Source organism: Bos indicus, chromosome 21 (assembly GCF_029378745.1).
Source record: "Bos indicus isolate NIAB-ARS_2022 breed Sahiwal x Tharparkar chromosome 21, NIAB-ARS_B.indTharparkar_mat_pri_1.0, whole genome shotgun sequence".
Taxonomy (NCBI): domain Eukaryota; kingdom Metazoa; phylum Chordata; class Mammalia; order Artiodactyla; family Bovidae; genus Bos; species Bos indicus.
Window position 1 is genome coordinate 64,765,770 of NC_091780.1, and position 24,556 is coordinate 64,790,325.

Here is a 24,556-nt window from a genome sequence, read left to right on the forward strand (position 1 = left end):
CTGTGTCAGACAGAGTTACATGGCTGCCCTTGGGGGTCCTTTTCCATCCCCCAGCCCATGTGGAGCAGTTAGAACAGTAGGGCCCCTGCTGTTCACGGCTCTCATCTCCCAGACAAAGGCAAGACACACACCCTCTGGCCACCTTGGAGCCAGCTGGCTCCAGAGCCCAGCTCCGGTCACACCCCTAACCTGCCGAGGAACCTTGGATGGGTCATGCCCTCTGTGACATGGAGACAATAGGGGTGGCTGCCCGGGAGAGCTGAGAGAGGGGACAAGTGTGGCAGCTCCGGGTGGCATCACTCACTCTCATCCTTCTCCAAGGACCCTAAGTGCCCCTCACTGTTGGGGGCGTGGGACCAGTCCCCAGGAGAGAGCTTGCAGGCACTCTGGGGTCCCAGGCTGGCAGAGAGGGGTCTTGCAGCCTGACTGAGTGCCCAGGGGTGCAGCGGTCTCTCCGGCAACGTTCTGAGTCTGCCGGAGAGGCTGGGGGCAGGGGAGGGCAGTGCCCAGATTTATCCACCAATCCCGCAGGCTCCTGGCCCTGGAGCTCCTTATCTGCCCGGCCCAGCATGGGGCGGAGGTGGGGGGGTAGTGGTGGTGGCTGGGCCTGCTGGGGCGGGACGCCGCCTGGGGACTGGACGCAGCCGGGAGCCCCACCAGGTGGGCGACAGCCGCTGAGGTCCCCGAGCGTCCCTGCGGGCTGTGGCCGGCTGCCTGCCCATCTCCCACACCATGTCGGACGGCGAGGGCCCCTCAGCCGGTGAGTGGCAGCGCTATATTTACCCACCGCGGCTCCGGTTGCAGAGCCAAGGCCACTGGTCACCGAGGACGCGGCCCACCCCACCCCACAGCAGGCTGCAGGCAGCTGCGGGGCTGGACCCCCTTCCTCGAGCCCGATGCCTGGGGCGGGGGGGTGGTGGCTGTGCGTACGGCGGGAGGTGCGTGACTCTCAAAGCTCGGTAGTGCTGCAGCCCCGGCTTCCCCGTGGGGCGAGAGCAGGAAGCTGTTTCTGCCGCGGACCCTCCCAACTGTCATCTGGGCTGCGGAGCTGACCCACCCGCGGCATAGGGGCCCTGGCTGCCGTTGCACCCTGGGTGGGCGCAGGGTGCGGGCTCCTGGAACCACGTGCAAATGAGTGTGTGTATAAACATTTACTTGGTGATGGGGGACAGGGGAGCGCACAGCTTCCATTAGACCTCCCAGAGGTCTGAGACCAGGAAGTTCTGAGCTTCTGATCTGCCTACACAAGGCAGACCCCCTCCACCCAGGGGTGCCCAAACCCTCTAGGCTGGAAATGGCCAGGGACCCAGGCAGGTGGAGGGGTGGTCAGACACGGTGGGGCGAGAGCAGGAAGCTGTTTCTGCCCTCTGGCTTGCCCGAGGCGAGGGGCTACAGTGGGGGCTGGCTGCCCGTGTCCCTGGCTGGTGGCCCCTGGTTCCGTCCAGCTGAAGACGACCTCTGAAGTGGACGTTACCCTGAACCTACCTGGGGTGGGGTTGGTGGGGTTGGGGGGGTGGCTGGAGACGGCTTAATTCAGGGAACATTTTGGGGACTCTGGGGTCAGGCTGCCCAAGTTCCGATTCCCATTCCTTCACTTCCAAGTTGGCTGACCTTGGGCAAGTGGCTGAATGGCCTGGAACCTCAGTGGCTCCAGGTGAGGAAGGAGGCGGTGAAAACGAACCCCAGGTGGTTGTGGAGATTGACAGCGAGGATGCATGCAAGTGTCTGCAGGTGTGCGGCGAGCGCTTAGCGGTGTCTTTGTGGGAACGGCAAGTGGGGGGTCCCAGGCTGGCGCTAGAAGCCCTCGGGTCTGGGCAGCCCCGCCGGGCCCCCTCCAGCCGCGCCTCGTTGCCATAGCCATGACTGTGGCCCACGGATTCCTTACCCACCATGGAGAATCTGGGCACGTCAGACTGTGATGGAGAGAGGGCCTCGGGTGAGCTGGGGGCAACAGCGTGAGACCCCACTCTGCACGGTATCTGCCGGACAGTTCCCTGCCTGGGCCTGGCCGAGTCAAGCGTGGAACAGGGTGTGTGTGTGTTTGGGGAGGGGGATACCGACAAAGCTGGCCTGACCTCACCCTCTTCTGCTGGGCGCCAGTGGCGCTGACTGCCAGGAATTGTCCGCCGTGGTTGTAAAGGAGCCAGCATGGGGCGGGGGTGGGGGCGGTACAGGGGGTGCAGACAGGCCCTTTTCTGGCTGGCTCTGCCCACACCTGACACCGACCCGGAATAGCTCTCTCCCTCCGCCGGGGACATGGCCCTGCTTTTAGCAGCTTGTAAAACCACCCTGCTGTGGGGATGGGTATTTCAGGAAGCCCAGGACAATATTAACCCATCAGGGCAATGGAATGGGTACTGAGCATGTGTGTGTGTGTGGCCTGGAGCCTGGGGGCAGACTGCCTTCCCTGTCAGGGTTGGGAGAAGGTCCGCTGGATTGGAGGCTGGCGGGCAGCATCCTTGCCCTGCCCACCCTGGCTGGGCCGGCGACTCCTGGCTTCCCGCCTTTAGGATGCTGTGTGACCGTCTTTGCTGTCTGATGTGCTGGGTTGTGATCACTCCAGGTTGGCAGGAGTAAAGACAGCTCCTGGGTGCAGGGATGCATGCTTGCTTATGGCGGAGGTAGGGGTCGGGGTGGGAATGGAATCTCTTGGGCTGTGTCATCTGCAATTCCAGTCTTTCTCGGATTCCTTCTGTGCAGCAGTGATTAGGCCAGGCAAGCTGATGTGAAATATTTCCACCTGTTCTCAGTAACCAGTCTCTGTGCCCGTGTGGACAGCAGGAAAAGTTCTCAGCTCTGCGCCTACAACCTGTGTGACCTTGGGCGGATTACTCAAGGGTGCGGAACCTTAGTTCCCTCATCTGTTAAATGGGGACAATAATAGGATATCAGCGCTTTAAGTTCCAGGGAGAATTAAGTGACCAAGAGCATGCAGCACACTGAGAATCATGCCAGGCTTATTGTCAGCTGCTGTTTTTATTATTCAACCAGTAAATGAGCTGTGACCCAAACAAGGAAGCAAAGGGACCAGGCTGTCTGCTGTGTCTTGTGTCCCAGCCGTTGTGGACACGCCGTCTGTTTAATCCCTGGAGATCGGTGGCATGGACTTCACTATATAACTAAGGAAACCAAAGCTCAGAGAGACAAACAGACTCGTCCAAAGTTACCCAGCTGGTCAGTGGTAGAGCTGGGCTTCAAACCCAGCTTCCTAGCCCCTGTCTGTGCAGATATCAGGTCGGATGCCTTTTCTAGGAAACCGCCCCCTGCTCCCCTGGGGGTGGGGAGGCTGGCCATCTTGCAGGACTTTTCGGCTCTCCTCTGAGCAATGGCCCTTCTCATCTGGGAGACTGCTAGCCCAACATTGCCTCCAATGATTCGGAGCCTGTCAAAAAATCGTGGTACCCTGCTAGGGTTGTCAGGACGATTCCCCAGCCGAAGAGCACAGTGGCAGGTGGCCTGCTCCAGGATTTATGGCCCTGAGCCTGGGCAGGGGAGCCTGGAGGCTAAGCTTACCGGGAGTCAGCATCATATTTATAGCAGGAGCTCGCCTGCTCCGAGAACTGCGTCTGTCACCGGGTCCAGGGAAGGTGCTTCCCCTAAAGTCGCCTGGCTTCCAGACTTGGCTCTGCCCCTTGGCGACACGGAGTGCTGGATGGGTCACTTCCGCCCTGAGGCCCAGCTTCCTCATCCGTACAGTGGGTCCTTGCCACGTCCCTCACTGGAGACGGTGTATGTAGGTGCCATCACGGGCCTGGGTAGAGGGGCTCCTCACATCCTGGGTCTGCTGCTTGGCTTTCCCTGCTGCTGACCTTGCGGTACTTCTGACCTCTCAGCTCTGGAGCTCCACAGGAAGAGAGTCCAGCCCCTGTGCCGTCCGATCCTCCCATGTTTGGGAAAGTTTCCAGCAAAGCAGCTTTATAATTCCAAGCACCCAAGAACAGGCCACTGGATTCGGAGCAGAGCACCCGAATGTAGGTCCATCAGAGCCCAGGGCTTGAATCCCTGCTCTGCCATTCCCTGGCTCTGTGGCTTTGGGCAAAGCAGTTAACCTCTCTGAGCCTCAGTGACAGGTGGACATTTGTCCTGCCCTGGCGGGTGTGGCGAGGACAGACACCCCTAACCCGAGGAAGCACTCAGCCAGTAAAGTGACCTCTTTCCTCCTCCTGTAAAACCTTCCATCAATCCCACTGCCCACCCACCCCAGCCCCCAGCCCTGGGGTCTGCATCACACTGTTTGCACAGTGGGAAGTGGTTTTTCTGGGGCAGGTGGTGGCTGATGTCGGGGTGGCCACCCCGTTTCTCACTCAGCTCCTGGCATCCCAGAGCCCGGAGACAACATGCCCGAGCTTCCTTCTCCCGGTCATCATGGCGGGCCCCCTGCCAGGGTGCAGGGAGCCCCCACCTCCCTCTGAGTAATGGGCTGCTTTCTGCTCTCCTCTGTGGTTACTGACCAGCCTCAGGGCCCGGGTCTGTGCTGAGCATCTCCATGAGGAGATAAAAGCAAAATGCTTTTACTATTCAAGCCCCGCTCTTGGAGAGGAAGGGTCTTCTCCCAGGAGAGGTGAGCTTGGCCCCAGGCCTCAGCATCTCTCTACCTGGCTCCCCTCCTGTCAGTGAGGGCTGCCCCCGACCCCAGACAGGTCACTGGGCTCTGTTTTTATGGCCAACAGGGAGCCAGCAAGGTCTTGAATCGGGGAGGCGCCTGGATTGCTTCCGTGTAGGGGTGCAGGGTCAGGAGAGACTCCAGAGGCCAGGAGGCCCAGGAGGATGCTGGTGACGTAGGTCCTGAGCAGATGGGGTGAGGCCCACTGGGGGGAGAATGGAAGGATCTGAAAAGTGCTGGGGGGAGAAGGTGGGGGGAATGTTGAGGCTGGATGCTGCCTCTCCCGCTAGGTGGGTCAGGGGCCTGGAGGTGGGGTGGGGTGACCTGCCAAAGCTCCAGAGGTTGGTTTGCACATCCTGTTGGAGTCCCTAGAGGATGATTTCCAGGGTCAGGCAGACCTGCTCCCTGGACACAGGCGGGTCATTCTCCTCTCTGACCGTCAGTCGGCTCATCTGTAAGTGGAGGTGACGCCATGACCTCGAGGGGTGATGTGGGGGTTAGATGAGATGTCACGGTCAAACTCCTGTAAACCGGGGCCAGGGGAGGCATGGGCAGCAGCCTCCTGACCCCAGGAATGAGTCTGTAACCCACGGCCCTTGGTAGTCCGGGTGCTGTGCTGGCGACGGCAGGAGGGGTTTAACCTGAGGAGCATCTGATCTGGCACAGGAGGCTGGGGTCAGGGGCAAATGAGGACCTTCCAGACGATGCCCCGTTACCACCCTCCTCGGTTCCCAGCGTCACGGTTCACACCAGACTCCCTGTCCACGCTTCCCACCCATGGATCCCCATGTCGTGGAGGGGCAAACTGAGCCCCAAGAGAAAGAAAGACTGGCTCAGGGTCACTGGCTAGGGAGTGATGAGCCAGGACTCGATTCCCCAACACAGGCCCCTTGGCACCTGCGTGCAGGCTTCCCACCTTCCCTCCTGCTGCTCGGAGCAGGCCCGCTGTCCAGGCTGGTGGGGTCCTGCCTCCTCCAAGGACCCTTCCCCGGAATCTGCAGCCCCAGGGACCCCGCACCCCTGGAGTGCCCCACCCCACCCCACCATCTCTTCCTCTTGTTGAAACAGCTTGACCGGTGCCAACCTGGACGCCACTGTCCCGCTCATAGAACCTTGGGTGGTGGGAGATGTGTTGTGGGCTCATCGCGTGTGACCTGAGACAAGCCTCCTTCCCTTTCTGGTCTCAGGGTTTGTTTTGGTCTGCCTTTATCCCCATAGAATCCTACAGGTGAGCACACAGCTCTCACGTGTGTCCTGTGTTGGGACATCAAGCAGGACTCAGGAGCCCTGCCACCTCTGTGTCAGCCCTCACCCCTGCCCGAGAATCTCTGAAGAGCAAATGAATAAATCCACGTGGCTGCTGTCCCCATTCCAGCCTCTTGAAGCACCCCCGGGAGCTTTTACACTCATGACAAGAAATATAGCTTAGAAGCCGTTAGGAATTCCTCCTGGAAATAAAATAGCCACTTCTGCTCTTTAAAAGTATTGGGTCCATTCTAAATGAGCATCCTTGAGATAGCAAGATAGATTTTAAATAGTTTCAATTATATTTTTTAAATGACCCAAAGCTGTTGGTGTCTGCAACCATTTGTCTGTTTTTTGTTTTTTTTGAAACTATGCAGGGAAAATAAAGTACAGAAACTGGTAGCTGAGATGGGCCAAAGATATCTGTTATTATCCATACCTTCGTGCATACTTAGTCGCTTCAGTCGTGTCTGACTCTGCGACTTAGCACGCAGGAAGGTACAAATAATAACACATCTTTGGCCCATCTCAGTCACCAGTTTCTGTATCTACTGATTTCCAGTTTTGCATTGGTCAAGACAGCCGCTTTTGGTTTGTACTGACTCTATCACTCCGACAGGCTTGTATACTATGGAAAACACAAATCGCAGTGGCTTAAAGCAACACAGATGTTTTCCTCACTCATGCAAAGTTTACTGCAGGTCTGGGTGACTCTCCAGGGCAGGTCACCTACGTGTTGGCTTGGCAGGTGTGATGCCTCCACAGGGACCCAGTTTTCCCATCATAAGGCAGATAAAGCAAGGGGCGGAGGCTTCACACTGGCAGTTAAACGCGCCCACCTAGAAGTGGTCAATATGATCTCTACTGGCATTTCATTGGCTAAAGCAAGTCCTATGGCCACACCTAATGGCAAGAGGGTGGGTACAGAGCTCCCTTACGGAATGGATTAGTAGTATCTGCACCCTATTAACTTTTTTTCCCAACTGACTTTAAAAAAAGTTTCCCTCTCTCTTTTTAGATTTAGTTTTTAAAAACTGGCATATAATTGCTTTACACATTCAGGTGGCCTAGTAGTAAAAGCATCTAGCTGCCATGCAGGAGATGCGGGTTCGATCCCTGGGTCAGGAAGATCCCCTGGAGAAGGAAATGGCACCCCACTCTAGTATTCTTGCCAGGAGAATCCCATGGACAGAGGAGCCTGGTGGGCTACAGTCCAGGGGACCTCAAAAGAGTCAGACACGACTTAGAGACTGAGCAACAAGAATTGCTTTATACTATTGTGTCAGTTTCTGCTGTACAACAACACGAACCAGCGACATGTATACATAAATCCTCTCCCTCTTGAGCCTCCCTCCCACCACCCCCAAATGACTTTTTAAAAAATAGCCTATTTTAATTATGAAATGCTCAGAGCATATCTTATGCACGATGGTCAATTAGCCTCTGAAACGTATGTGTTTCTGATGAGCAGATCTCAAAACGAGAGGCAAGATTTCTCAAAACACGTTCTCTCCCTCAGATCTGAACTTGCCTTTAAAAGTCCAAAAATAAATTTCTGAAAGATCTGGTCGCAGCATCAGCGAGGAAAAGCAGAAGCAAGAGAAATGTTTAGCTGCTTGTTGCCAAAAACTCTTGATTTATTATTCCCTCAGGCACAAAAGAGGGAGCTGGGATGGATATCCATGAGCCAGTTTAATCACTGAGACCATCGGATAAAAACATAGGATGTGATTTTAGAAGGAAATGGTTATGGAAATATATTGGAAAACAAAAATTGTGAGCCTGTACTTCATCCTTCTCGGTCAGACCCTGTTTCCTTGATTCTGCGACATCACCAAATAATTCAGCATCGTCGGTTTAGTTACAAGCTTCCCCACCAGACTTTAGTATGTCGTTGCTGTTTACTCACTAAATCGTGTCCTACTCTTTGCGACCCCATGGACTGTAGCCCGCCAGGCTCCTCTGTCCATGGGATTCTCCAGGCAAGAATACTGCAGTGGGTTGCCATTTGCTTCTCCAGGGGGTCTTCCTGACCTAGGGATTGATCTTGCATCTCCTGCATTGGCAGGTGGGTTCTTTACTGCTGAGCCACCAGGGGAAGCCCTTTAATAGTATACAACTGCTGCTGCTAAGTCGCTTCAGTCGTGTCCGACTCTGTGCGACCCCATAGACGGCAGCCCACCAGGCTCCCCCGTCCCTGGGATTCTCCAGGCAAGAACACTGGAGTGGGTTGCCATTTCCTTCTCCAATGCATGAAAGTGAAAAGTGAAAGTGAAGTCACTCAGTCATGCCCAACTCTCAGCCACCCCATGGACTGCAGCCTACCAGGCTCCTCCGTCCATGGGATTTTCCAGGCAAGAGTGCTGGAGTGGGGTGCCATTGCCTTCTCCGAGTATACAACTAAGCAAATTTAAATAAAAACATGCAGCCTAACAGAGGCCTGTGGCAAGGAACAACACATGCATGATGAGATCAGACCTGGTTTAAAAATAATGTTTGCAGAGACTGGAGTTGGTCCGAGCCCTTTTCCAGAAGTTGATGATGTCACCCAAATCCAAGACTTAAAACTAGAGTTTGAGTTTGTTGGACTCCGTGTTGGGGTCCGGACGCTCTTGCAGTTCTGGGCCCCATATTTCAATGTCTAAGCCAAGCTGTTTAGAGTACTCTCTACCAGGTTTAAACACATTTCTAGGAATCCTGTCGCATCTATTTCAGGTGGAAAAACATGTCAAAGCGCTGGTGCGTTTGCTGAAAACACCCTTCCTGCCACTTCTCGCTGGAGGGGTGAGCTCGCAGTCTGAGTGGACCCCGATTCATGTGTCCCGCCAGGTGTTGTGGTGGGAGTGGAGAATTGGGTCTCCTCCCACAGACTTGCCTTCGACAACCCACTTCAGTTTCCTTCTCCACAGTGCTACTAGGCTCAAGTTATGAGAGCAGTAGAGGAGAATGTGTATAGTAGGCACTACATAAATGCTGCCTCCCCTTCTCCTAAGTCCTTTCACATACCTAATTCTGCATGATTCTCCTTATAACCCTATGTGGTAAACACTGTTGTTCCATTTTACAGATGAGCAAACTGAGGTTTAGAGACATTGAATGACTTGCCCCAGAGCACACAGTGGCGGAGACAGAGCCAGGATGCAAGTGTGCTGGCCCCATCCAGGGCTCCTCTTTCGCACTGAGCAGCCTTGCAGCCTGAAGGGGGCCTGGAGGCTTTCAGTCCTTTCCAAAGAAGGCCAGTAGATCAGGGAGCAGGCCTGGGAGAAGGGCTTTTATCAGGAGACAAGACAGCGGATGAGATTCCCTCTGAATTTCTTTGGAAGGCAAGGGTCTGCCGGGGAGAGCACTGGAGTTGAAGACTGAACACCTGGACCTGAGCTCGGTCCTGATACTAAAGTGCTCAGTGACCTCCAGCAAGTCCTTTGCTCTTGCTAGAGAGGTTTCCATGAGAATCTAGGCCCAGGAGTGTCCCATGAGATAGTCTTTCCTGTAGCAGAATCTTAGGATGCTCAAGGGGCCTTGAATGGCTCAGCATCTCTCTGGAGCGGTTCCCCGCTCACTTGGTGAGTGAGCCAAGCGCGGCCCTTGGCTCTGCGCCTGGACCAGGGTGGGCTCAGCCACATCCTCCATGGCCAGGGCTACACTGCATCCCCAAACTGCTGCTGGTGGGTGCTCTGGGCACCTTCATGCCCAAGAAGTGTGGCTGAGGCTGGAACAGGGCCTGGACTGTGGCCACACCCCTTGGCCATCCCAGCCTTCCCAGTTCCTCCCAGAGAGAAGCACCAAAGACCACGGGCCCTGGTTTACTGAGCATCGGCTGTGTGTCCTGCTCTGGGTGGCTCCCTCCCACTTGCACTTGCTACCCCATCACAGCTCTGCGAGGGACACTGAGCCCCTCTCACAGGCCTGGACACCACTGGGTGAGGGACTGCCACTGAGTTCCAACCCGGAAGTTGGAAGCCTGCCTAGCTGGTGCACCTTCCTGATGTCTGGGAGCGCTGTCCAGTGGCCAGGAGGAAATCCAGCACTCAGCGCTGTGGGAGGCAGACACAGGGCTTTTGCAGCACGCCCATCCCGCAGCCCCCATGCATTCCTTCCCTTTTCTTTCCATCTGGAAACTTGTTGAGAGAGGAGGAGCCTCAGCCGTGACTCCAACCCAGGAGGCAAAGTGCTATAAATAGGTTCCACCAGGACTTGTAGCTGAGCCATCAAGAGACTGTTCCAGTCCTGGGTGCCTGGGAGGAGCCCCACTCACCTTTGATCAACATCCACCAGGGCACACCCAGGGGAGGAGTGGACACAGCCAGATTTCTCCGTCTTGTGGGGTCTGGGGGCGGCCTTCGCCCAGAAGAGCAGGAGACCATGTCATTGCTCAGAGCACGCGGGGGTCCAGGCACCCAAGCCTGCCTTGAGACTGTGGGATCGGCTGGGGGGTGAGTCCCCCAGGGAAGTTGAGCTCAGGCCCCTCTGAGTCTCACAGGGTGGCCGGAGGGTAGAACCAGTGACTTTCAGAGCTGCAGGCTCTGTGGAGAGTCCTGGGCCATCACTTTAAAAATTTTTGCTAACAGCCTTATTGAGATGTAATTTACATACCATACAACTCACCCATTTGACCTGAATTTTATAACCATCTCCACAGTCAATTTTAGAACATTTTTATCACCTCCTGATGACAAAGAAACCCCTGGGCTTCCCTGATGGGTCAGGGATAAAGAACCCACCTGCCAATGCAGGAGATGCGGGTTCGACCCCTCCAGGGGTCAGGAAGATCCCCTGGAGAAGGAAATGGTAACCCACTCCAGTATTCTTGCCTGAGAAACCCCATGGACAGAGGAGCCTGGTGGGCTATGGTCCATGGGATAGAAAAGAGTCAGACACGACTTAACTACTAAATAATAATCCAAGAAATCTCTAAGGCATTAGCAGTCAACCCCCAGCCCCTGGCAACCACTACTCTACTTTCCGGTTCTATCGATTTGCCGATTCTGGACATTTCACGTAAGGGGGATCGTGCGATACGTGTCCTTCTGTGATCAGCTGCTCTCTCAGCGTCACGCTTTTGGGCTCGTTCATGTTTGGCTGTGTGTCGGTGCTTTACTCCCTTTTGTGGGCAAATAGTGTCCCACTGTGCAGTTCTAAACCTCGCTTTACTCGTCCATTCTTAAGTGGATGAGCATTTAGCTTGCCTCTCCTTTTTGGCTATTATAGATAATGCTGCTGTGAATGGTCGTGCACGAGTTTCTACGTGGACACGGGTCTTTATCTCTCCTGGGTTGTTACACAGCTGGAAGTGGAATTCCCAGAACCGCATTTGACTTTTTGAAAAAAAAAAAAAAGACCAGAGTATTTTCCAAAGAGGCTGCCCCAGCGGGTGCATCAGTGGTGCAGCATTTGACTGCAAAGTGGTTGCACTGTGTACATGCCCACCAGCAGCGTATGAGGGTCCTGATAGCCCCACATCCTTCTGGAACTTGTTATGATCTTTTCAAAGAGATTTCATCACTCCTGCTTCTTTTATTATTTTTCTAACGTTTCTTTTTATTTATCGTTGGCCGTGCTGGGTCTTCGCTGCTGAGCAGGCTCTCACTGTGCTGAGCAGCGGCTACTCTGTAGTCGCGTGGGCTTCTCGTTGCAGAGCACAGGCTTCAGGGCACGAGGGCTTCAGTTGCTACAGCTCCTGGGCTGTCCAGCACAGACCCGGTAGTTGTGGCGCATGGGCTTAGTTGCCCTGAGGTGTGTGGGATCTTCCTGGATCAGACCCACGTCTCCTGCCCTGGCAGGTGGATTCTTTACCACTGAGCCGCCAGGGAAGCCCTGTTGTGATCTTTCTGATTCCAGCCGTCCCAGTGGGTGTGAAATGGTGCCTCACTATGGGTATTTTTTAAAAATATTTTATTTTATGTATTTATATTTGTCTGTGTCAGGTTTCACTTGCAGCACACAGGCTTAGTTGTCCTGTGGCAGGTAGGAGCTTAGTTCCCCGACCAGGGTTTGAACCTGCTTCCCCTGCCTTGTAAGGCAGATTCTTAACCACCAGACCACCAGGGAAGTCCCTCATGGTGGTTTTGGTTTCTTTTCCCTAGTGACTAATGGCGCTGAGCATCTTTTCCCATGCTTCTTGGCCATCACCTCTCGGCTCTCAGACATTATGCCTCAGTTTCCTCATCTGTAAAATGGGCATAATGACAGAAGGACCTGCCTCCCAGGCTGTGGTGAGGATTCAGTGAGATAATTCCAGGGTCCTGGTGCAGAGAAGCTGCCGGCAAACATTGCTTGAAGCTGCAGACTGAGCTCCGAGCCCTACCTGAGGGCTGGTGTGGAGGAGGGATCGGGAGAAAGGTGGAAATCCAGAAGTTTCTGCAAGCGCCAAACGAAAGGGACAAACATTAACAGAGAAGGTGCTGACTGGCCCTGCCCCAGCCCTGGATGATTTCCTGACCAGCTTTGAACCTCTGCTCAGCTGGGCAGCCCAAGCAACCCCGCCGCACCTCTGCAGCCTGGTGAAATGCAGACGAGGCAGGTGTCCAGACCACATGCACAGGGAGGACAAGCTGGGCCGTCATCTGGGTTTCTGGGGGGGGGGGGGCACCTGTGGTTTTTCTTATCGTGAGTTATTTGGCCTCTTCCCCTTGGCTGCTCACTGGGGCTGTGACGTTGCCCTTCCTGGACTTGCACGCTTGCGTCTGTCAATAGAGAACCCTGGAGCTGGGCCAGGAGCGTCCTCCCACGAGGTTGGGCGGGAGCCTGGGGCCTGGCGGAGGTGCCGATGGTCAGGCCGATTGTGTAGCGGAAACCTGAGCCAGGAGCCGGGCGGGAGGTGAGGGAAGGCAGTCAGATCGTCATGGGTGGAAAACAAATGCACCTCTGGACAGCAAGCTCATTAGGCCGCCCCGGAGGGAACAATCAAATTCTCTACTGGAGCCCACCCTGGAATGTTCAATTGAGTCGACAGTCTGGGCAGGGCGGGTCATATCCCAGGGGGACCCCAGGCCCCGGGGCTGGGGTGGATGCTGCAGCTGGCAGGGGTCCCAGGTGTTTCCTGGTCCTTCTACTGGGTCCACAGTCACGTGGAGCACAGGTGGGAGGCAGGGACAGGGAATCAGGCTGGCCCTGGCACGTGAGCTCTGCCACCTGGTGCTGTGCGGTCTTTAAAAGTCATATAATCTCCCCGGACCTTTGTCTCCTCATGTGCAAAACAAGGCTGATGATACATTATGGCAGGGGTCCCCGACCTCTGGGATCTAACGCCTGATGATCTGAGGTGGAGCTGATGTAATAATAATGGAAATAAAATGCGCAATGAATGCAATGTGCTTAAATCATCCCCAAACCACCCCCACCCCGCTTGGTGGTTGTTCAGTCACTAGGTCGTGTCCAACTCTTTGCAACCCCGTGGACTGCAGCACACCAGGCTTCCCTGTCCTTCACCATCCCCCGGAGTTTGCTCAAACTCATGTCCATTGAGTCAGTGGTGCCATCCCACCATCTCATCCTCTGTCTCCCCCTTCTCCTCCCACCTTCAATCTTTCCCTGCATCAAGGTCTTTTCCAATGAGTCAGCTCTTTGCATCAGGTGGCCAAAGTATTGGAGCTTCAGCTTCAGTATCAGTCCTTCCAATGACTATTCAGGGTTGATTACCTTTAGAGTTGACTAGTTTGATCTCCTTGGTTTGTGGAAAAATTGTCTTCCACGAATCTGAGCCCTGGTGCCAAAAAGGTTGGGGATCACTGCCTTATAGGGTGGCTGCTAAGTGTGAATGCAGCAGTACGCGTGGTCAAGGGCAGAGTGGGGGATTCTATCAGACAGAAGCAGAGCTTCTAGCCCGTGCACATGGCTTATTGCGAGAGGCTCTTAGGCGAAGGCAGTAAGGAGGGAGAGAAACGGGGTAGGGTCACTATTTTATTAATAGTTTAGTAACTATTATAACTATTATTATTAGCTATTAATTATAATAGTTATTTAATAACTATTATTTTATTAATAGTTTAATAAAATAAGCAGTAGTAATTCATACACACTGTCAACTCCACGGGCAGACTTTTGAGAGAAACACATCTGGCTTTCTTTTATTCGTTGTCTGCCACTCCAGTGCAGGCTGTGACCACGCCTCCGCTGTGCCTGATCAGTAAATGTTTGTTGAATGACTGACTGATCAAATGTTGCTGCCGCCTCTCCTTCTGTGTCAGGTCACTCAGGACCTTCCACGTAGCCTGGTCCTGTGAAAGCTCTGGGGTACATGCTGCACCATGAAGTCTGAGACAAGAGGGCCTGGCTTTTGCACCCCAGCCCCAGGGAGTCAGGTTGAAACCAGGTAATTCAGGTTGGGACGTGAACCCACCCAGCCTGGACTCATGGCCCCATCATTTCCATCTCTGCCTCTGCAGCCACGTTGCCTGCTCTGTGCATCAAAGCGCTGCCTGCTTCCCTCTTATAAGTATGCCTGTGGTGGCGTTAGGGCCCCCCTGTGATCTGGGATAACCTCCCCGTCTTGAGATCCTTCATTTAATCACAGCTGCAAAGACCCTTTTTCCATATGTGTGTGTGTGTGTGTGTGTGTGTGTGTGTGTGTGTTAGTTGCTCACACACACAAGAGTCATTGTGTCTGACTCTTTGTGACCCCATGGACTGTAGCTTGCCAGGCTCCTCCATCTATGGGATTTCCCAGGCAAGGATACTGGAGTGGATTGCCATTCCCTTCTCCAGGGGGTCTTCCCGACCCAGGGATCAAACCTGGGTCTCCTGCATTGCAGGGAGATGCTTTCCCATCTGAGCCACCAGGGAAGCCCTTTTCATATATAGTATTCAAAGGGTCCAGGGATTGGGGCCTGGTATCTTTGAGGTCCACTTCGTCTTCAGCCCACTACAAGCACCAGCATAGGATTCCTCAGAGAAGCTTGTAGCCTCCTGGAGCTCTGGCTGGGGAGCCAGGGAAATGGCCCGAGGGTCTTAGATGACCCCAGGTGGCTTTATCCCAAGGGAGAGCTAGCCGGCATCCTCCTTGCCTGAAGCCTCCGGCCTTTTTCCCTCCCTCCTGCTCCTCTGCTCCCCGCCCTCCCCTCTCATTGTGCTTCAGGTTTTTCTCTTTGATGGAAAGGGAAGTTTCGGGACTCCTGTGAAAGCTCTAAGTCTTTTCTCTCCGGACGGACTCAGTCTGGGCTGAGCATTCCAGCAAGCTCTGGCCTCGGTGCAGGCCGTGAGGCCCAAAACCACAGCCACTGAAAGTCCCATAGCAGCTGGGGGGGCGGGCAGGGGAGGAGACCCCCTGCTGAGCCACTGGTGATTGGTTCAGAGAACATGCTGGACAGGAGTTAGTTCCCATGCCTTCCATCTTCTGGGCCTCAGTTTCCCTGCCTGTGAAATGAACCAATCTGGAGCCAGTGTCTGTAAAGAGCTTCCAGTGAAACACCAGGCTCTATGAAGAAGAATTTTAAAAGAAAAGAAAAAGAAATTATGTAAGCCATTGTTTACTTAGCTGCCAGTCGTGTCCTGGGCACCAGTGGTCAGTCAGGCCACTGTTGGGTCCTGGGACACAGAGGGCTGTCTGTCATAGCTGGGCAGGGAGACAACTGAGAAGGACTATGAGAGCCCAGAGAGCCACCTGCTGTGACTCCAAGTTGTGAGGGATAGTCAGGGAAGACTTCCTGGAGGAGGTGATCCTGAGCTGAGTCTTAAGGGACAAGCGGGAGGTGGTAAGAGAGAGAAGGGTCCTCCAGATCAGAGGGCTAGTGGGGGGTCAAGAAAGCATTACCATCCAGGCTTGGGGATGAGGCCCTAGGATGCTGGAGATAGCCTCACATGTGGGTCTTCCTATTACAAAGTGAGTCCTTGAATCAAGGCCTGCTGTATGGAAGGTCCTGGGTGACCCGGCACAGAAGCAGAGGCGGCAGCAGCATTTGGTCAAGCAGTCATTCGACAAACATTGGTTGATCAGCTGTAAAGCATGTGTGGTCCCTGCCCTCCCAGGACTGACACTGCTGTGTACAGACAACGAACAAAATAGACAGCCGAAGGATGTACAGTGGTGACCAGGGTGATAAAGCTGGAGGGCAGTGACTCAGGCCAGAGAGAGAGCACTCTCTCACTGCAGAGAGTGAGGTCAGGAAGGTCTTTCTAAGAAGGTGACAACTGAGAAGAACCTGGGGGCCTTGAAGGGTGAACCTAGAAATATCCGAAGGAAGGGAGTTTCCGGCAGAAGAAACCGCAGGGGCAAAGGCCCCGGGGTGGGGATGCCTGATCTTTACAAAGAACACCAGCGCCGGCGCTTTGTGCAGAGTGAAAAGGGCATGGGGGGAGATGAGCCCGGGGGGCGGGACAGGAAGGTGGTGGAGGACCTTTTTGCAGTCCAAGGTGGGTCCTTGGCTTCGACCCTCAGTGAGATGGGAGCCGCGGAAGGGTTGAGAGCAGAGGAGTGGCGGGACCTCACTCGGGTTTTACAAGCAAGCGGCAGCAGGTGGAGATGTTAATTTCCAGTGATTCCGAGCATCAGAAGATGAGAGGTGTCAAAGCCAAGGCCTTCTGCCAGCCTAGGCTGGAGTCGTTAATCACCGTGTCCCAGATGGAGCCGCTCCTGAGGCACTCCTGATGGAGCCAGTAAGTGGCTGAGGTTTAAAATGCCATCGGCTGGCTCTTAGCTCAAACGCTCTGGGAGCTCTGAGCCCTCTGCCTGGAGACAGCACAGGCAGCAAGCCCCGGGAGACGCATTTCTGCTTCTGTGCCCAGAAAGACACTCCGAGTTCCAAGTCCTTGTCCCTGGACTCCCCAGCGACACGCACATGGTGCGTTCATCTGCAGGCACTCCCTTGTGACTCCTGTGACCAACACCGGGGCTACCGGATAGAACTCACGTGTCCCCTTCAATGTGAATTTTAGATCAACAGCGGGTAATTCTTCAAGCCCACCTAGGGGCTACCCGGGTGGCTCAGATGGTAAAGAAGCTTCCTGCAGTGCCGGAGACCGGGGTTTGATCCCTGGGTTGGGAAGATCCCCTCCTGGAGAAGGGAACGGCAGCCCACTCCAGTATTCTCGCCTGGAGAATTCCATGGACAGAGGAGCCTGGTGGGCTACAGTCCATAGGGTAGTAAAGAGTCGGACACGACTGACTGACTAACACACACACACACAGAACCCCAGTAGGGCTCCTTATCAACAACCAGAGTACCCCCCAGGAATATCTCCTTTGATGACCACCCTGCACCTCCCAGGCTCACAGGACTGAGGACCCAGCTGGTCTAGGTGTGCCCCCAGCACATCCCTGAGCCCTGTGCTTGGAGCCTGAGAGGCTGAGGGTGAGGGTCTCAAAGGTCAGGCTTGCAACAGCAGAGAGGGTCCTGGTCCTGCCGGTCCAGGCTGGGAGGGGGGCATTGTCCCAGGGGAGCAGTGCCTGCTTCAGGGTCTAACGATTCCTTGCTGCCTCTCTGGGCCTCCAGAGCCCAAACCCTTTTGGCTGATGAACCACAGTTTGTCAAGGGCAGTTATCCCCCCTTGGGCCCCCTTTAAGAAAGTGGTTTATGACTCTGTGAAAATGGGGCTGGTGGGAGGCAATGCGCAGGGGGGCTGACTCCAGGAAGAATCAGCTGCTACCTTTTAAAATTTGTATTAAAAATGCACACTTTTTTATTTTTTAAAAGTGTGATAACACATTTACAGGAGACTTCCAAAATACAAAACAAAGTTACATATAGCCCTACTATATACTACAGCTCTTTTTTTAAATAGATAAATTAAGATTTTAGTTGGAGTTTCAATATCAAACACTCAAAAATTAGTAGAATGAATATACAGAAAAGTAGAAGGATATAGCGGAACTGAAAAGCACCATGAACCAATTCAACATAATGAAGATTTATATAATCTTCACACAACAGTAGGACACAAATTGTATTCAAGTTCCCATAGACTGTAAAGCCAGGAGACACAGGGACATATCCAGGGACATAAAACAAGGTGCAAAAAATTTCATGGTGTAAAGGTATGGAAGTCATACAGAGTCTGTTCTCGCATCTCTGCCGAATTATGTTAGAAATGAATATCAAAAGATATTTGAAAATAACCCACATGTTTTCAAGAGCAATGTGACATTTACCAAGAGAGATCGTTGACTAAAAAATGCACATTTTGAAACAGCAGTTTTTTTAAAGTAGTGAAGCTTGAGTTAGGAAATAAACCCATACAGTTCAGTATGAATAATGGAAGAAATACTCCAGGAAGCTGAAGGGCAGCATTGTGGAGAAGAGCAAGGCCTGGGTGGGAGGTAGCCCCGCTGTGACTCCCTGCCCGGTGCCGGCCCTGGCCGAGCCTCAGTTTCCCCATCTGTAACTCGGGGCTCATCTTGGGATGACCGTGAAGAGGAGGCCAGGAAGGCGGCACAGTGAGCCCCGCCTGTGCTGGGGGTGGGGGGGTCCTGCCTGGTGAGTCCTTGTCCCCCATGCTATCGCCCCACCCCTCCCTGCCCTTTCCAAGGGGCCACCTGTTGTCTCAGCCCAGGGGGCTGGGGCCCCATCAGCAAGTGAACCCCTTCGGGGAGAATTCCCCGTTGGAGTTGAGTCTGAGCCGTTTGGCCAGGCACACACTGACCCTCGCTGGTGGTCTGACACTGCCGGCCCCCCAGGGCTCCCTGCCCAGGACTGCCAGCACCCCACCCCCTTGCATCCCAAGTGCCGCCAAGCAGATGGAACTCGCCACACATGCCACGCCCTTTCTCTCCTCCCGGTCCTGACCCGGGCTGGTCCCTCTTCCTGGAATGCCTTATCATTCCCAGGCGCGCCCTTCTTCCCTCCCACCCGCTCCTTCTCCGGCAGGAGGGGCCTCCTCTGGGTGCCTCCATCGCTCCATGCTTCTCATCTTGAGGGCAGCGGTTATGTGCGAGTCCTCTTTATGCCCAGCACCTGGCACAGCTCAACAAACTGTCTTTTCTTTTTTTCTAACTGAAGGATGTTGCCTTACAGAATTTTGTTGTTTTCCGCCAACAAACTGTCCTGTTATTTCTCTGATGCTGCTGATGCTCCTTGTTCCTCCAGCAGCCCTTCCTTATGAAGCATTTAGGGGCGACAGCTGTCTGCGAGGCCTTTACCTCTGTTATCTTTTCTCTGCAACGCTGTGGTTTTTGTGTAGTCGCTAAGTCGTGTCCGACTCTCGCGACCCCAGGGAAGGTAGCCCGCCAGGTTCCTCTGTCCTTGGGATTCTCCAGGCAAGAATACTGGAGTAGGTAGCCATGTCCTTTTCCAGGGGATCTTCCTGACCCAGGGATTGAACCCACGAGACTCCTGCATTGGCAGATGGGTTCTTAACCACTGAGCTATTAAGCCAGCCTTACAACCCTGCTAGCTAGGTGTTATTCTCACTTCCATTTTATGGACAAGAAAACTGAGGCTCAGAGGATGTGGATCATCACACGGCTAGTCCAGGGAGGCATGAGGGTTCAACTTCAGGGCTGCTGGGATGCATAGCCGGAGAGCTTTCCAACCAATGCCCCCCTCATTTGAGACCTTCCTCAGTCCTGGGGGCTCATGGATAAATCCCTTCCCCTCTCTGGTCCTCAGTTTTCTGATGTGTAAAACAGGTGGAGCTACAGTGGGTGATATTAAAGACTCTCACCACTTGGGTTGGGAAACACAAGACATTGCCATGTTCTGTTCACGTCCAGGTGTCCCTGGAGTGCCTGTTGATCTTCTGAAGATAATAATTTGTCCCAATACGAAGCCACTTCTTGTGACATCACCTTGATTTGGCATGGGTAGCAGTGTCATCAGTTTGATGGGGTCTCTCGGAGCTGGGAGGGACCCATCTCCTAGCCTGGAAGGCCACCTCTCCACTCCTGCTCCCCCGCTGGTGATACTCATGACACTTAGAGACCGCAGGCGTCCATTGAGCCAGGAGCTCCAACAGACCCCTGGCCGGGGCTCTGATTCACTCCCAGGCCAGCTGCAGGCTGACCCTCAGGGGCTCCCATTGGTGGCCTGGAATTTTTATTCTCTTGCCAATTTCTGCTTGATGCAAGTATCAAGTTAGACCCAGAAGTGTGGGTGGACAAGGCTCACTCATACATGAGTTCATTTCTTCGGAGTCTTGTTTGGAGGACAAAATGAGTCAGCCTGGCACCCAGCATGGGGCAGGGAGCCCCAGCAAAGCCATCCACCAGCTGTGTGGTCTGAGCAAGACTCGGGTTCTTCACCTCTAATACAGGACTCGAAACACCGACCTTGAAAAGAGCTGCATGGGCTTCACGGGCTTCGAGTGAAGCCAGGTTCCTGGCAGCCAAGGCAGCCCCGCTTGAGCCCCCATGGTGGGCAGGCACCCTCCCCTTGTGCCGATGCAGGGTTACAGGAGAGAACAGGTGGCCCCCAGGAAAAGCCGTAACTCTAGCCCTGTAATCCTGCTGACGGCTGGTCTGCCTTTCAGGAGAGGGAGGTCCTGCCTCCTGCGCTCAGCCAGGAACAACAGGCTGTCGTGTTCTTTGGGGAAATGGAGACGGAGCGCAGAGGAGGAAGAGTCAGGTGTCCACGCCTTATCTTTCCTGGCAAAGCGGGGACCTCTGGGCCAGGTCCCTGCTGGCAAACAGAGCGAGGTGTGAATAATAGAAGAGCTGGCCTGGGCTCCCCGCCACCTGGGCTGTGTCAGGGAGCCGAGGGAGGACCCATGGGAGCTACGCAGCTTCGGGTGGTGTGGGAGCCCCAGAGGCCCAGGGGAGCTCGGGGCTGGGCTGACGCTGCTTGGAGAAGCCAGGGGTCACTGCAAAGGCCCGGGTTTTCAATCTCGGGTCTCATAAGCTGTGTGTCCTCAGGCAAGACGCCTAACCTCTCTGAGCCCTCATTGCCTCGTCTGTGGTATCCCTGCCTACCTCTATGATCATCTCAGAGGCTCCAGAAGCAAGCCTGCTGAGTGCCTGGCACACCGTAGGTGTTTGGCAGTGGCGACTATGGAAGAAAGCATTTAATGGGGCGGGGGCAACGGAAAATGTTCCGTCACGGCTTCAGGCTGGGGGTGTGGTGCTGGGTCAGCCTCCTCCCCATCTTGGGGCCACTTCCCTCCTGGGAAACGGAGGGCCCCTCCTGGTCCCCCCCTCAAAGCTTGAGGACCTGCACCAGGGGAACTCCATCCCTCACCCCCATGGGACAGGGATGGGAAACTAAGATGCTTCTGCGGTTCTGAGAGGTTCAGGGACTGCCTGGAGAAGGTGTGGCCTGAGAGAGGTGGGGCAGGAACCAGGCCCAGGGTCCAGGCCGGCCCAGGGATGTGCTGTTTCACAGGGGAAGGAACTGCAGCTTGGCGAGCTCACGGGGGTGCCCGGGGCAGCAGCAGCCTGCTACCCTGCAGCCCCTCTCCCAGCCTTGACGAGCTCAGCAAGCAGGCAGCGTCTTGACCTGGGATGGTTTTCAGTGAGTTGGAGCCTGGGCATGGAGTTATTCTGGTGGGGTCACCAGGTGCCAGCTGGGCCCCAGGTGGGTACAATGAGGACCTTCCCTGGGCTTCTCAAGGTGGCATCTCTGACGGCATGAGCTTCCATTGGCCAATGCCAATCACCTGTGCTTTAGGGGGAGTCTCAGTGTGTGGAGGGGTCAGGCCAGGAACATGGGCAAGGACAGGCACTGGTGAACAGGGCCGACTCCAGGACCCACGCTGATAAATCCAAGTCACAGCAGGGGCAGCTGTGGCCCCACCCTGCCGACGCAGGGGCGTGGGTGGGGTGGGCTGGTGGTCAAGGCCACTCTGTCCTGCTCGGGCGTGAGTCACCGCCTGGCTTGGAGCCCAGGACGCTGAGGGAGGCTCTGGACGGAGTTCCCCGCGGTGAGCGTCCTCCAGGCTCCTTGGCATTCTTTGTGGGCTGCTGATCCTTTGGGAACCTGAACTCAGATGATGAAGTGGACGGTGAGATGGTTTTGAGCTACAGGAGGTTCTAAACACATCCTTAAAGAATGCCGCTGGGTCAGGGCCTTGACTCTCAGTGCCTCAGACCTACGGCTGGTGGTTCTCAAACTGTCTGTAGTCACCTCGAGGGAGGGCCTCGATGAAGTCCTGCATTCCTGAGCCACGCTCAGGGCCCTGGAATCTGCATTTGAAGCTTCCACATGGGCTGTGGGCCATGCTCTCCGGCCCCCTCTGGCATGCGGTGGCCACCTCGTGTCCACTTTCCCAGGCCCCCAACTGCACACGTCCTCACACAGGCCTGCACCCCATCTGTATGGACTCACGCCCACACAGACATGCAGACATGCACATGTACACCCAGGCTGGTTACCCAATTCGCCGGGCCTGGCGCAGAATTAATGCGTGTGTCCCTGTTCAAACATTATTAAGAATTTCAAGCAGAAGATTAAAGCGAGCACAGGGCCCTGGGTCATGTGTCAACAAAGCCGGCCCATCAGGCTCTATGTGGTACACCCCGGGGCCCTCTGGGGTGAACTCAACACAAGAATATACACTTGTGGGTGCACATGCTCAGCTGCAGGGAGGTTTCCAAAATGACTTTTATTGGGATGAGGAAGTGTGCTGGTTAATGTTTAATAGCAAAATCAAAGTTGAGTCACATGTGAGTTGCTTGTAAGCAAGAAATGCCAGCCAGAATACAAAATGAATCACTGTCTTAGGGTTCGTGAGTAACATTCTATTTGTGTCGTGACTAGTTTGGGAAAACTTTTCAACTCTCCCACCCCAAATCTAAATTCAACTGGTGCTTAATTAAAGCTTCAAAGGCCGCGAAGCTCCCTGAATACAGTGTGAACTTACAGGAGTTTCACGAACAGATTTTCAACCAGACAAATTGCAAAGAGCAGGGCTGCCCTGTCTTCCTAGGACTGAGAAGGGGTGGAAACTCATGTTTATTGAGCACCTACTATGTGCCAGCCCCTGTGCTCAGTGATGGGCCTGGTGCTTGGCATACAGTAGGTACTTAGTAAATGGTAGCTTACTGCCGTATTTCATCAGCGCCTCAGTTCAGTTCAGTTCAGTTCAGCCACTCAGTCGTGTCTGACTCTTTGCGACCCCACGGACTGCAGCACACCAGGCCTCCCTGTCCATCACCAACTTCCTGAGTTTACTCAAACTCATGTCCATTGAGTCGGTGATGCCATCCAACCATATCATCCTCTGTCGTCCCCTTCTCCTCCTGCCTTCAATCTTTCCCAGCATCAGGGTCTTTTCAAATGAGTCAGTTCTTCGCATCAGGTGACCAAAGGATTGGAGTTTCAGCTTCAACGTCAGTCCTTCCAATGAGCACCCAGGACTGATTTCCTTTAGGACGGAAATCAGCGCCGTCAGTGCCTAGGATGCACTAATTGTGTGCATGCTAGGTCGCTTCAGTCGTGTCTGCCTCTTTTCGGCCCTGTAGACTGTAGCTCTCCAGGCTCTTCTGTCTGTGGGATTCTCCAGGCAAGAATACTGGAGTGGATTGTCATTTCCTTCTCCAGGGATCATTGCGCCTGGGGGTTGAACCCGCATCTCTTGCGTCTCCTGCACTGGCAGGTGGGTTCTTTACCACTAGCGCTACTGATGATAACACACACTGTGTCTTCCAGACCAATAAGAAAGAGGAAACACTGCCATTCAAACGCTGATCCCAGCCAAGACGTTGATGGCAGGGCACGCTTCTGTCTCCAAGGTGCTCACATGTGAAAAGTGTGTTTCAGAGTCAAAGGAAGGAGGGATTAGCCTCTGCAGTCAACAGATGGGAAGGACGGAGGCCCCGGAAAGGATGGTAACTGGCCAGAGGGCATTTCAGGCTCTTGCAAGTCAGAGGCTTGGGAGGGCGTGGTCTCAGGTCCCACCTGCTGGGTATGCGGAGCTGCTCTGGGGATGGAGACCTGCCTCAGGTTCCCTGAAATGCTGCTGGTGCACCCTGCTGTATGCAGTCTGGGGGCTTAGGCGTTCCCTGTGGTGGAGCCTCCCTTCTCTGCACCCCACCCCCTTCGTTTGTGTATTGGTTTAGGCTGTGGATGTTCTCTGCTGCAGAGGGACAGAGAGCATGTGGTTGCAAACTTCTTGTTTGTCCTTCCTGAACTGTGGCACAGAAGGGGCAATTCATTAAGGTCGTGCGTGCGAGCTAAGTCTCTTCAGTCGGGTCCAACTCTGTGTCACCTTATGGACTGCAGCCCGTCAGACTCCTCTGTCCGTGGGATTCTCCTGGCAAGAATACTGGAGTGTGTTGCCGTACCCTCCTCCAGGGATCTTCCCAACACAGAGATCGAACCCGCATCTCTTACATCTCCTGCATTGGCAAGAGGGTTCTTTACCACCAGCGCCTCTTGGGACGCCCCCCTCCCCTCATTTGACCAAAGGCAGGCACAGTTGGAAGCATTTTCTTCAAAGCAAGCTTTAGTGACTGTAGTAATTTTGAGGACTGGGGGCCTGGCCTCGGCTTCCACAGCTCTTTCATGCAATAATTCATTACGGGAGGATTTTTCACAGGCAGCCACTGGCCTTGGAAGGCAGCGAGCTCATGAATATGCATAGGCTCGTCCTCATAAATTATACATTTGATACGGAGGTTTCCTAGGGAGGCCAAGGAGGCTGGGACTGGCTCAGTCCTGCCTTAGTCCTGAGGACTTCTTGTAAAGCACAGATTCCGCCTCCCTCCCTCCCCATCACAATGAGCTTGCAGAAGGCCTCTTCTAGCTCCGTCAAAACACAACTCCTTGATTTTCACAGAGTCTGGAGTCCTGCCTATTGCTTCTCTGATGGCAAGGTTGGCAGGTCTAGAGGGGCTGCTGGGGTCAG

At 54.5% G+C, this 24,556-nt stretch overlaps 1 protein-coding gene across 1 annotated transcript in view; it reads left to right on the forward strand.

The window, feature by feature from the left end:
• Positions 1 to 602: 602 nt before the first annotated feature.
• EML1 (EMAP like 1) overlaps positions 603 to 24,556 on the forward strand; it is a 201,020-nt gene continuing 177,066 nt past the window's right edge. The window contains exon 1 of the mRNA XM_070775696.1: positions 603 to 760. Coding sequence (XP_070631797.1) covers positions 733 to 760 — 28 coding nt within the window. The 5' untranslated portion in view covers positions 603 to 732. The remainder of the gene's footprint in view (positions 761 to 24,556) is intronic.